This window comes from Equus caballus, chromosome 26 (genome assembly GCF_041296265.1).
Source record: "Equus caballus isolate H_3958 breed thoroughbred chromosome 26, TB-T2T, whole genome shotgun sequence".
NCBI lineage: Eukaryota > Metazoa > Chordata > Mammalia > Perissodactyla > Equidae > Equus > Equus caballus.
This window is the reverse complement of record NC_091709.1, coordinates 30,472,950-30,486,689: the sequence shown is the minus strand read 5'-3', so window position 1 is coordinate 30,486,689 and position 13,740 is coordinate 30,472,950. Positions and strand designations below refer to the sequence as shown.

Here is a 13,740-nt window from a genome sequence, read left to right as displayed (position 1 = left end):
ACAAAAATTTAATAACGTGCATACATGGGAGAAACCCAGGAAAATCAAGTAACTTGTCAAAATGGCCAAAGCCCTCACCTTACGTACCATCCTCAGCTAAAGGCAAAAGATGCTGGGGGTGGGGAGAGTCAAGGACTTCAAAGGGAAGGGAGGCAATTCACAGGTAAGTGAAAAGGAGCAAATATTGGGAAAACAAGTATTTGTTTGGCCACATAGACACAGAAGAACATAGAGAGCAGCCCAACAAACAGGCTTTTCTAGGTTCTTCCTTGTCTACCATTAGCTCATGTTATGCTAAGGTGGTAGCTCCCTTCCTGAGACAGATTTCTTAATCTGAATTCTTTTAGGCAGTTAGGCGGGCAGAAACAAAAACTTTCTTGAGTCTTTTGTTTCTTAAAAATAATCAGCCTAAAATAATCCTCATGTTAGAGAGACACATTTTGGGGTGGCACATTTTGTTCCCCTTCAGTACACTCTATGATATTTGCACAACGACAAAGTCACCTAATTACGCATTTCTCAGAACATATCCCCGTCATTAAGCGACGTATGTCGTTAAGTGACACGTGGCTGTATTTATGCCTCAAGCAGTGACATGATATCCCTTTATACTGCTTCCCAAATGTGCCCACCATCTCTGGTGGCCGAGGATCCTAGCATCACTGAATGGTCCACCACGGCTCCTCCTTTACCGTGGCCCTGCACATCCCCACTGATCCCAGGCTCTGTTTAGTAGCAGATGGGCCTTTTCTACGCTCATAGCCATTGACATCAGATATTTGAAAATAAACATTCTAGCTCTTTCCACTATTCTCTTTATTGTAGGGCATAAATAAATTTTCCTGTCACAGATCTGATAACTAGAACATCAGAAGTCTCCCCACCCCAAGTCATTTCATTAATGATCTAAATAAGAAGAGAGTTGCTTATTTAGTTTTTTGTGGAGTTGTGGCATATGGCTTTTCCTGACGACTGTGCCATCATACTGGTGACGTTCGAAGAATATATCCTTAGAGGTACTTTCTTCCTGGCAAGCAGTTGACCCACCAGGACAGAGGCATCGAGCAACCACTAACGCGGGTGTTCGAGAGCAGTCAGAGGGAATGGTCGGGTTACATAGGAAGCAAAGGGAAGAAGAAGGGAGGATGGACTCAAAATCAGCTTGTGGCTCCAGGCAAACAGCAGGAAGGGAAATTGGAAGGTCAAAGGAAAGCAGCAAAGATGGTTACGAAAGGATAGCAAAGGAGTTTCAGAGCCTGCCTGAAGAATTACTTGTTGTAGGCAATAAACATAACTGAACTACTTATGAAAACAGGGAATTATAGAGGCCGGTCTGGTGGAGTAGGAGGAGAACATTAGCCAGAGTACTCAAAAGTTCCACTCAAAGCTGCGTTAGGACGAGGCAGACCAGGCTCCTGAGGCTCCGCTCTTCACACTGCGCATCAGTGTCGGTAGCCAGTTGAAGCTAAGCTGCAGTGCGGTACGGTACAGGGAGCCCCGGGGTCCTTCATGGAGACACAGCGCACCGAGAGCCACGTGAAGACTCCACATGAGTTATAGCTCCCATCTAATCGAAAAAGTCTGGAGAAGGAATATTCCGAGGCTGTGTGCGTGTCTGTTTTCACCTCAGCAAGTGAGAGATGTCCCTGCCTGATGGGCACATGGGCATTGTCTCTGACTTCATCGTTCTATCGTTCCTTCCAGAACAAGCACCACTGGCTTCGACTTCCCCCGACTCTGTTTTACTGGAAATAACAGTGAGGTGTTTGTGCAGAGACCCTGTCTGCACAGGGTCACAGTGAGGTGGCCTTCACATGGTGGCCCACACCAGTGCTGCCACTTAGCCGTGAGTGACAGGTCACTGAGCCCCGCTGGAAGGGAAGGCTCCCTCCCACCCAGTGCTCTTCCTTTAGTGGTAGGTTTCTCCATGGATGTGACTATTCATTGTTTCGTTTTTAGCTTTCGATGGGTTGGGGATAAAAAGATACAATCCAGACTACTTGGGTGCCATTTTGTTAAGATAATCCGCTCTCCTGTAGCTCCTGACCTTCTGCGGTCTCCAGGCCGCCCCACTGCAGGAATGGGGAAGTGTGAGCTGCCCTCCCAGCGGCAAAGGTACTGAGGATTAGCAAGTAGAAAAGAGGCCAAGAAAAGACAGGAAGGTTAGACGCTTGGCGTGAATACCAGCCTCTGAGCTTCGCATTTCTGACAGGCCTGTCTTAAGCTTTTGGCTTTGGCCTTTCAAGAGGAGAGAAACTGTTAAATTGCCAGGTGTTCCCCTGTCCTTGATGAATGCAGATAATTGTTGACAGCCAGTGTGAGGGCTGATGTGTGCCCTGGAGGAGATACAAGTATAATATTCCAACCATCAAGCAGCTGTGTGGTTTTCTCTACATCCAGAAACATAGCTTTGTGCTTGATGTTAGCAAGACATTTTTTTTAACCTTGACATCTTTGAAATTTCAGTCAAGAGGTGGTACAGGGGCCGGCCCCACGGCCAAGTGGTTAAAGTTCCCCATGCTCCACTTCAGCTGCCCAGGTTTGCAGGTTCAGATCCTGGGTGCAGACCTGCTCCACTCATCAGCCATGCTGTGGCAGCATCCCACATACAAAGTAGAGACAGAGTGGCACAGGCATTAGCTCAGGGCTAATCTTCCTCAAGCAAAAAGAAAAAAGAAGAGGATTGGCAATGGATGTTAGCTCAGAGCAAATCTTCCTCACCAAAAAAAAAAAGTGGCGCAGGGCAAAAAGATGCCCCAGTTTGAATGGCAGACTGCCTCAGACAGGCTGTTTCCCAGCAAGCGGATTTGGAGAGTGGATGAAATCTCTCATTATTGATGCTAATCTTTAATGATGGTGTTTTAACTTACAAAGTCTGTGGCTAATTACACAACTGCCAATTTAAGCAAGATGACCTCATTTGTTGACAATAGAGTAGAGCAAACGAAGAGGAGGGGAGGGGAAAGACATCTGTGGTTCTTTCCATAGGGACAGTGACGCTGAGCGTCCGTTTGAGCGATGTCCTCTGAGTACTGACTCTTGGTGAGAGCTTGTTGGTGGCTTTGTTCTAAGGAGAGATGCACAGGCTTGTGAGCGGATGAATCTGAGGACTCGCTTCAAGAACGCAGGCGGCTCTGACAAGACGGTGGAGTGGGAATGATGTATGGATGGGAACTTAAGAAGCAGGGCACATAACGAACATATGAGGGAGCTGTGCATCTTCCTAATCCAGCTGCCTTGGGATTGACCACGGTGGTTATTCCATTTCATACGCAGACTGAAGGAAGTCCATCAGTCCACGAGATGGGGTCTTGCAGAATGACCGTGGGGGAGCCAGATTGTATCGACAAATTTTTCTCCCAGTTTTATTGAGATATAATTGACACATAACATGGTGTTAAAGTGTACAACATGATGATTCAATATATGTATATATTGTGAAATTATCACCACAATAAGTTTAGTTAACATCCATCGATTCACATAGTTACAATTTTTTGTTCTTGTGATGAGAACTTTGAGACCTATTTTCTTAGCAACTTTCAAATATACAATACAGTATTGTTAACTATGGTCACCATGCTGTACATTACATCCCCAGGACTTATTTATTTTATAACTGGAAGTTTGTAACCTTTGACCCCCCTTCTCCCATTTCACCCATCCCCAACCCCCCACCTCTAGCAACCACCAATCTGTCTCTGTATCTATGAGTTTGGGGGTTTTTTAGATTCCACATATAATTAATATCATAAAGTATTTGCCTTTTGCTGTCTAATTTTTTTCACTTAACACTGTTCTCAAGTTCCATGAGTGTTGTCACAAATGACAGAATTTTAGTTTACTGAGAACCCTCCATATTGTTTTCCATCGTGACTGCACCAATCTTTTAGTCTGAATTACTCATTAGCCAGTGTGGTGTAGTCATGGCGTATCAAGCTCTCTCCCTAGACCTGGTGTCTTAGCACCAACACACCTGCTCGCTGGGGTTTTTCCTTCATTGGTTTCAGGGCACCACTGCAGTGAGATAGCTGTGTGGGGTCAGAACCATACCAGACTGGCTGTGTCACGGGGACAAGCTGCATAAGAAGCTGAATGTCGCTTTTCAACACTCAGCAGTGGGGAACGGGCCTGCAGTATTTTCCTGGAAATGATGTGGGGAGCCCAGCTTTATCATGTGTAGAATAGAAAATAACGCTTTGAAGGAAAACCCATCTTCTGCACAGTACGGCCTAACTTTTCTATGGAAAACATGCCACTTCGTTCTGATTCAATTTGTGTCGATTCTCTTCACCTTCCAGTGTTTTTACAGAAATATTTTTTGGCAAACAAAATGAAGCTTTGATTCATTCAGCAAAGAGTTAAATACTTCCTCTCTTCTGTGCACTGTGAGAGATAACAGCAGATGTGCTAGAAACCTGAACAGCCACTCCCCACATGATAGGGATTAACTTACCTTGCAGAGAGGAAATGCTCCACACAGCTCTGTCCTGACAGTGACACTGCTGGGGGGGCCGGGGGGCAGGGGGTGAGGGGGGTGGGGGGGGCGGGATACATTTACAACTGCTGGCCTGATCTTAGAGATGAAGCACCGTATCAGCAGCGAGGAGCTGTTCTCAGCCCTTTACCAGGACATATTTCTATAGTATCTCTGTTCAGTTTTAAAGAAAAGAAGATCGTCTAGAATCTAGAATGGCATGTCCTTGCTGTGTTTTTCCTTTTCCCCTAAATAATAGCCCGTTTAATATACATATATCATTGTTTTAGTTAAAAGATTTTCAGACCTCGCTTAAATGTATTAAATTTAGTGTAAACAGGAACAAATTCAAATAAGCCTGCAAAGATAACTCAATAATTCAGATCTGAGGGTCACCCAGTATACTTTGCTGAATCTCTCTTCATGATACTCCTGGATTTTTTCCCCAACTTACCATCACAGTTTAAAATAAAACAGTCCTCCGTCATGGCTTTGTGTCCTTTATTGAACCAACGGGGAAGAAAAAAATATTTATCATACTAGGTATATCCAGTTACTGTTAAATTCGGGAAGCAACCAGTGAGCGCTTTGCAAGCCCAGTCAGCACGTCAAGGTTTTAAGCGCCACCTGGTGGCTAGATGGAACATCTGCGTGCCTGGTGGACACAGGCGGACTGCTCTGAGATGTCAAAGTGGGGAAGAAAGGAGAAAAGATAGTGGGTGTTCTGCAATCTTGATGAAAGAAGAGTACTGTGCACCTTATCTTTTTGTTGCTTCTCCATGTGCGCTCTTAAAAGGTTGATTTTTTAAACTCAGTTTTCCTCATCCTTGCTTTTCAGGTTGACGCCGCTGTGACCCCAGAAGAGCGCCACCTCTCCAAGATGCAACAGAACGGCTATGAAAATCCAACTTACAAGTTCTTTGAGCAGATGCAGAACTAGACTACCGCCGCAGCAGCCTCTGAAGTTGGACAGCAAAACCATTGCTTCACTACCCATCGGTGTTCATTTATAGAATAACTTGGAAAGAAACCCTTCTCTTTTATTATTTACTCATTATCGCCTTTGACAGCTGTGCTGTAACACAAGTAGATGCCTGAACTTGAATTAATATACAAATCAATAATGTATTCTCTCTCTTTACATTTTGGTCTACACTACGTTATTAATGGGTTTTGTGTCCTGTAAAGAATTTAGCTGTATCAAACTAGTGCATGAATAGATTCTCTCCTGATTATTTATCACGTAGCCCCTTAGCCAGTTGTATATTATTCTTGTGGTTTGTGACCCAATTAAATCCTACTTGAAATATGCTTTAAGAATCGATGGGGATGCTTCGTGTGAATGTGGGAGTTTTAACTGCTTCTCTTGCCTAAATATTCTTTTCCTGATCACTATGCATTTTAAAGTTAAACGTTTTTTAAGTATTCCAAATGATTTAGAGGATTTTTTTCCCATGATTGCATTTTACTGTACAGATTGCTGCTTCTGCTCTCTTTGTGATATAGGAAGTATGAGGATACACGTTTATTTCTTCGTGCCTGTTTTATGTGCACACGTTAGGCATTGAGAATTGAAAATTTTTTTGTCCATGTATCTTCGGATCTTTGATAAAGAAAAGAATCCCTGTTCATTGTAAGCACTTTTATTGGTGGGGGGGGGGGGGTGCTCTGCTGGTCTCAAATTACCAAGAATTCTCCAAAAAAATTTTTTTTGCAGGGTGATTGTACAGAATCATTGCTTATGACCATGATAGCTTTCTACACTGTATTACATAAATAAATTAAATAAAATGACCCTGGGCAAGAGTTTTCTTTGAAAGATGACCATGGACATTGAATATTCAAAGTACTTTGGGGCAGGGAAAAAGATCCAGTTTCCTTTAAGCAGTCTAAAACCTTTTGTTTATGATACCCAAAGAAGGTGAAGGGCGAAGAGGCAAAACCAGGGGATGGAGAGGCATGCCTGGACAAACCCTTCTTTAAGATTTGGCTTCAGTTTGTATAAAATGGTGTTTTCATGTAAATAAATACATTCCTGGAGGAGCGCCATTGTACTGGTGTGAATGATTGCATGGTAACCACCTTTTGCTTATTTAGTCATCTAAACGCTAGTGAGATGCCTTCTCATGTTGGGCATCTACAACTGTTGTGTCTTAGCTGCACGTCTATGTAGGAAGTTAGGGCCCACATGCCTCTCACTGCTAGTAAAATACTTCACAACCTCCTTCACGATTTTACTCAGTCCAAAGTATTTTGCTGCCATATCTTGGTCCTCAAGTTTGTCCCTGTCATAGTCCGTCCAGGCTGCTATGACAAAATACCACAGATTAAAAACAACAGAAATTTATTTTTCACAGTTCTGGAGACTGGTCAGATGAGGGCTCTTTCAGGTCAAAGATTTCCTGTATCCTGACATGGTGGAAGGGGCCAGGGAGCTCTCTCGGGAGCCTCTTTTATAAGGGCACTAATCCCATTCATGAGGACTCTACCCTCATGACCTGATGACCTCTTAAAGGCCCTACCTCCCAACATCATCTCATTGGGCATTAGGATTTCAACATATGAAGCTGGGGAGGACACAAACATTCAGAGAGAACATAATAGTCCCAAATAAGCTAAGAAGAGAAAAATTCTAGGGAAATAGAAATTAAGATCAGCTGATAGTTATTTATAAAGCAGGACTTCTCAACCTTGGCACTATTGACAGTCTATGGGGAATAATTACTTGTGTCAAGGGGCTGTCCTGAGCCCTGTAGGATGTTTCAGAGCATTCCGGGTCTCTACCCACTAGATAGCAGTAGCACTCCCAAGTTATAGTGAAAAATGTATGCAAACATTGCCAAATGTCCCTTAGGAGGGGGGCAAGTCACCTCTATTGGAAAACCAATGCTCTATCTATTTTAAGACAATGTCATATGTACATGATTTTTAATTCAAGAAGCCTATCCAACTGCCCTTCCGCAAGTCTGAGAACGCATTCACCTGGTGTTTTTGCTGTGTTGTGCTTGGTATCAGTTGAACATGAGAATCAGCCAGCCCCTTTTAGCTTCAGACTACAACTTTTTAAACTAAAACACTAAACAGAAAATTCATCAAAATCGTTTCATTGTGTTGCTGTGCAGTATGAACAGACTCAAAAGTCATCAGAATGTGTCCTATTTTCAGGAAAACAAAATAGTTATCTCCCTTGACCTGTGAAGGGCAATTAAATATGACTGCTATATGAAGATGTGTAACACATGACAGTTTATAGGCTACAGTTCCATTTTGCCTGACCCAAGGAGAGTCTGCTAACAGGGAAAACTAGCTCTGATACGACAGCACGTTTCCAATGACGCTAATGAAATGAAACCGAACTTTCTCAAACGTTTGGGATGTTACTCCCAGGCCAGCCTTCAGTCCCAGCAACTGCAACCTTTAACTTTGATCATGTCAGAGCTAACGAAAAAAATTTAAAGCATATGTGTAGAATTATGAAAAAAGATAATGTCTTATAAACTTGGTTCTCAAATTGAAGTATATTGGAAGGATTCTCCAGATGGTCTGGGAATTAATCAATAGATAATTTACACAAAACTGAAGTGTTACCAAATAGAATGATAGTAGCAGTTACCCAGGCCAAAAATCAATGAGATTTTGAGGGAGTTCAACACAGCCAACCTGATAGGTGAGAAACAGCATCTCAATACAGTTTTGGCTTGTATGTATCTTATTATGAGTAGAGTTGGATATTCTTTCGTATGTTCAAGGGCCATTTTATATCTCTCTGAATTTTCTGTTTATGTCTTTTGTTTTGGGCTTGAAGTCTACTCTGGTATCAGGATTGCAACCCCTGCTGTCTTACTGTTTCCATTTGCCCGATAAATCTTTGTCCACTGCTTTATTTTTAGCTTTTTCAGTTGCTGCATTTTATATGTGTGTCTTGTATACAACACAGAGTTGGGTTTCTGCTATATGAGCCAATTTGAAAATCTTTTAATAGGCAAGTGAGACCCATTCGGTTTTATGATGATTGCTGTTGGCACTCCATTCTCTTATATCTCCTGTTGTAATTACCGAGTGTATTATATTTACTGTGTCTCTCTATGGGGGGACGGCTCTTGGTGTTGGTGTGTGGTTTATAGGAAGCTCTTATTTTTATCCTACTAGTTACTTTTGTACTAATGCATTTTGTGGTGCTCTTGATCTTTTTTCTTAACCTTTCACTATCTGTCTTTTCTACATGATGTTCTTTGACTCCTACCTGCCACTATACGACAGTCGATGGTCTTACTCTACTTTCTCCATTTTCTTTCCCTTCCCATTTTTTTCAGTTGGATTTGTTCTACTTTATCCATACATCAGTGTTTACATATTTTTCTTCAACTCATGCACCCGCCCTATTGTAGCCTTTGCTCTACCGTCGAATGAGTGAAATGTTCTCCATCAGTCCTTTGTTCTCAGACATCTTTTGACTGGTTGGAGCTCACACTCCAGTAAATTCCTCAGCAGGAACATATGCGCACAGTACTGGGCAGATTCAGACTGATTTTCTATGACCTTGAAGCTTGAAGGGCAGCTTGTTTTTCCTTAAGTTTCTTGAAAATGCTACTCTACTGTTTCCTTGCTTTATATGTTATTTTTGAGAAATCTGAGGCCAATCTACTTCTCTTTCTTTTGTAATATTTTGTCATGTTTTTGCCCAGAGGTGCTGAGATTTTTTTTTTCCTTAAAGTCTAATGACTGTACAAGGCTATGTCTCAGAGTTGATTATTTACGGTCAGTTTTTCTAGGTACCCTCCTGGGCCCTTTCATAGATTCAGTTCTTTTCTTTCTGGAACTTTCTGTTGGATTAGGGTTTTAAATATTCTGTTCCATTATTTTTATTTTCTTCAGCAACACCAATCATATGAGCATTCGACCTCATTTGCCTCGTTTCTGTTTCAACCTCCTTCTCTCTGATCCTTTTTACTTTCTTTATTTCATTTTATTCTTGGTTGTTTTCCTTCCTTTGTTCAGTGCCCTTTCTGAAGTTTTTATTTGAACCCATTCTCCTTTCAGCGCCCTGTAATCTGTTCTTCATTACTCATACGATTTTGTGATTTTCTTCCATTTCTTGCCTGAGTTCCATCAGCTCTCATTTGATTTCTTCCTGGTTTTTTCTTGATTTCTCTACTTAGTTTTTGTATTTCTGGTTCAGGGTATTTTCCCTATTCCCAGATGCATGGTGGAGAATATTTAATTAACGTGGAGTGTTCTCCATCAGTCCCGTTCTCCCAAGAAGCTGTGCTTCTCTCAGTCTGCCCCTCTGTCCTGCCCACGTTCAGGCTTCCTCTGTGTTGCCAGGCTGTGAACTACCAAGTCCCCCTCTCTGTTCATTATTTGCATATATTGTTTCGCTTTCTCTTTTGGAGGTGGTTTAGTCTGCTTTTCTCAAAGTCCCCTGCTCCCCTCCACTCTTTTTCCCAGGATGTTCAGATTCCTCTCCCCGTATTTCTGCACCCATCCATTGTTTTGCAGTGGCTGCAGCAGGCCAGCAGTGGGCACTCTGTGGGAATTTGTTTTGTGTTGTTTGTTTCCTCTACTTACACATAATTTGAAAGTTGTAGTTTCTCTTCCTCAGGTAGTGCTGAAGAGGGAGATTTAACCACCATCATGAGGATAACTCCACGCTTGTATGTTTTAAAACGCATTCCAATATGCAGTGAGAGTGGAGAACCACTTGTTGTATCACAATGAGCTTTGAATTTGTTTTACACATATTATCTCAGAACTCCTTTAGCTTCCTGGCCATGACTGGTTTTCCTCCTACCTGACTCCTCCATGCAGTGCTGTTCTTCAGATCTGTGTTTCTCCAAGGCCTCTCTCACCTACATCAGAATTACCTGTCAGCCTTGCCAAAAGACGCAATTTCCTGGATTCCATCTTGGATTTACTTAGATAATCTCTGGGGACCTAGGACTCTTCATTTTGTTTTTTGGGGTTTTTTTGAGGAAGATTAGCCCTGAGCTAACTGCTGCCAATCCTACTTTTTTTTTTTTTTTTTTTTTTTTGCTGAGGAAGGCTGGCCCTGAGCTAATATCCATGCCCACCTTCCTCTACTTTATATGTGGGACGCCTACCACAGCATGGCTTGCGAAGCGGTGCCATGTCCACACCTGAGGTCTGAACCAGCGAACCCCAGGCTGCCGAAGTAGAACATCCGCACTTAACCACTGTGCCACCGGGCTGCCCTGGACTCTTCATTTTGAATAAGCACTCTCTCCCATCATTACATGAGCCACAAAAGGTCATGAGAATCACCGCTTTGGATGTTGAGGGACCCCAAGGCTCTGATTTCTTTCCTATATACTGTTTCTGAGTAATCTCAACCACAAGGAAAATATTAGTTATGACTCATGTGCAAAGCAGGAGCTCAAACCTAGACCTGTTCCCTGAGTTCCGGACCAAGATTCCTATTCTTGTTTCAATAACTTGCATTTTGATTATAAATGCAATGCATGCTTATTGTAGAAAATACAGAATGAGGAAGAAAAGGGATTCACTCAGAATCCTGCCATCCAGAGAGACGTATTATTAAGACTATTGCATATAGACTTCAATATTTTTAAATCACATGCATTTACTTCATTCGGCATTTTTTTCTTATCTTGTTGCCCATATCCTGCTTTTTCACTTGCTTTAATATGTGCATATTCTCATGTCACTTAAAAATTCCTTAATATACCCATTTTTAATGACCACATAAGGATATTTAATGCAAATTTTTACTATTATCAACAATGTGTGAACCAATATCTTTGACCACAAATTTTTGTTTAGCTTGTGTTTTTTTAATAAAAGGCAGTTTAGCATCTGCTTCAAAAGCACAGACTTTTGAGCCAAGCTGTGCTTTGGTTGGGCCTCAGTTTCCTCATTTGTAAAGTAAGATAATGATAGTACCTCATACAGTGGTTGTGAGGATTAAATATGTTAATATCTGTAAAGTGTTTACGACGTTGTCTGATATGTAGTAAATGTATGTAAGTGTTAACTACTTAGGAGATGTCCAAGAAATCAATGGGTATTTTTAATTCTTATTTCTTTATTCACAGTACCAAATTTATTTCCAAAAAATGAAGTCCATTCCTATCAGTAATGTATGTGGGTGGCCTCTCAACGTGCCACAGGACTACAGGGACTTGAGTAATGTCAGGTATCACCACCAAGTTGAAAGGAAGAAAGATAGACTAATTTTGGCCTCACCTGAAACACCATTTTCCTATTAGGCTGGTTGCTCAGCGATAATTCTCTTGTAGAGGATTCTTGTAAAGTCCCTGAGGCTATTCTCTTTGTATTCCCTCTCCTCTACCCACAAAAGTAAGGGCCCTACAGCGGTAGGATTTTCTACATATAGAAAAAATTGGAGCACAAATCACTTATGTAATGCTCTTGCTTTGATTACGTATATTTGCTTTGTGGAATACATTTGCAGAGAAAATCAGAATATGAAACTCTGTTGGAGCTGTTAAAGCAACAAGAGCTGTCCTCTATCTTTTCCAGCAACTAGCAGGCAATGTCGTGTTTCTAACATCACTCTGTTTGAAGAGGTTTCAGAGTAATTCCCAAAGTAAATGACTTAATTGTCAGTAAGTTTGCTTAGATATCTAAGTATTCTTGGATAACCTGGTTTATACTCTTCAGAGCATGCTGTCATTTTTAACCACCTTGAACTGAGGTTTTCTTAAACTGAACTCTGTTTCTCCAAATGAGGAAACTTTCAGAGTGATCCCAAACTTCTCTCCTTCATTTTGTGAGATGGCCAGAGCTGCTTCAGCTTGGGTTATTCATTCATGTAAAGCAGTTATAGAATGCCTACTGTATGTAGTCAGACAATGCCAGAGATAGGAGATACAGTGATTAAAAAAAAAGACATGGTCCCACTCTCAAGACCTTACAAGTTAAGTCTCCAAGTAACCATTATTACCCCGAACAGTGACTGTACAGTAACAATTTTTATTTTGCCACAAATTTGCAATCTGGGTAGGGCTCAGTGGAGAAGTCTCATGTCTGCTCCACATAGTATCAACTGGGCCAGCTCAACTGAAGGCTGGAGGATCTGTTTCCAAGATGGCGCACTCACATGACTGGTGAGTTGGTGTCAGCTGTCAGCTTGGGAGTCCAGCTGGGGGCCTCGGTTGCTCTCCACATGTACCTCTTCATTTAGCCTTGGCTTTCTCACAGCATGATGGCAGGGTTCCAAGGGTGAATGTCCCAAAAAAGAGGGCAGAAACTGTACCTTCTTTTATGTCCTAGTTTTGCAAGTTCCATGACATTACTTCTGTCATACCCAATTGGTTGAATCAGTCATAAGGCCTGCCCAGGTCAAAGGGAGGGCACATAGACTCCACGTCTTGATGAGAAGCATGTCAAAGAACTTGTGGACATGTTTTTAAACCACTGCATTAGGAAAAAGATAGATATTGTATTGGGATAAGTAGAGGTGGCAGCCATTCCCCTTTCTTGATCTACGTGCATAATTAGCTAGTAATGAAAGACTGTTTGAGGCACAAAAGGATGTGGCTTAATTCTCTTGGGTAGGGCAATTTCTTTTTGTATTTTCCCTTCTGGACCTGTCTTGTGAACTCCAGATTCCCCATTGCCTGCTGATCGCTCCAGTTGAATATTTAACAGAAATCATACACTTCAAATGTTCAGCATCAAACTCCAGATGTCTTGCTCCTCCTTGAGCTTTTCCCTTCTCAATAAAGGACAACTCTACTCTTCCAGTTGCTTAAGCCAAAAATCACAACCCACTGGTTATCCATTCACCTTATTTCCTTGTCTCCTTTAGGTCTTTAATCAAATGTCATCATTTTGATGATGTTGTTCTTGACCATGCTGGTTAAAAATAAACTCCCTCCCTACCCCCAGTATTTCCTACCCCCCTTGTCTCCATCATTTTTCTCCTTGGAGGATAGTTCTGATTCATACGTCTTACTGTTTTGTTTGCTTACTGCCTCCTCTCATTATAATATAAACTCCACAAAGGCAGGATTTTGTGTCCATCTCGTTCAATGATGAATCCTTAGTGCCTAGAGCACTGCCTCAGATGCGATCATCAGTTAATGAGTACTCATAAAATAAATGCATGAATTTGAGTTGTCATACTTTGGCAACTAGCACAGAGAAAGGATTGGGGAGGAAGAGAAATAGGAGGCAGGGAAATAACTTACTCAAATAACTTAAATATTATATAAAAACTAGAGAGAACCAACTGAGCTGTACATCTCATTTTTCTTTCT

The 13,740-nt window shown here is 41.8% G+C and overlaps 1 protein-coding gene across 7 annotated transcripts in view; it reads left to right on the top strand.

The window, feature by feature from the left end:
- The window catches only part of APP (amyloid beta precursor protein), a 254,504-nt gene extending 248,233 nt beyond the window's left edge, over nucleotides 1-6,271 (top strand). For all 7 annotated transcript variants that reach the window (XM_003364177.5, XM_003364171.5, XM_003364176.5 and 4 more), the window contains one exon: nucleotides 5,316-6,271. In XM_003364177.5, coding sequence (XP_003364225.1) covers nucleotides 5,316-5,417 — 102 coding nt within the window. In that variant the 3' untranslated portion in view covers nucleotides 5,418-6,271. The remainder of the gene's footprint in view (nucleotides 1-5,315) is intronic.
- The last annotated feature ends 7,469 nt before the right edge of the window (nucleotides 6,272-13,740 follow it).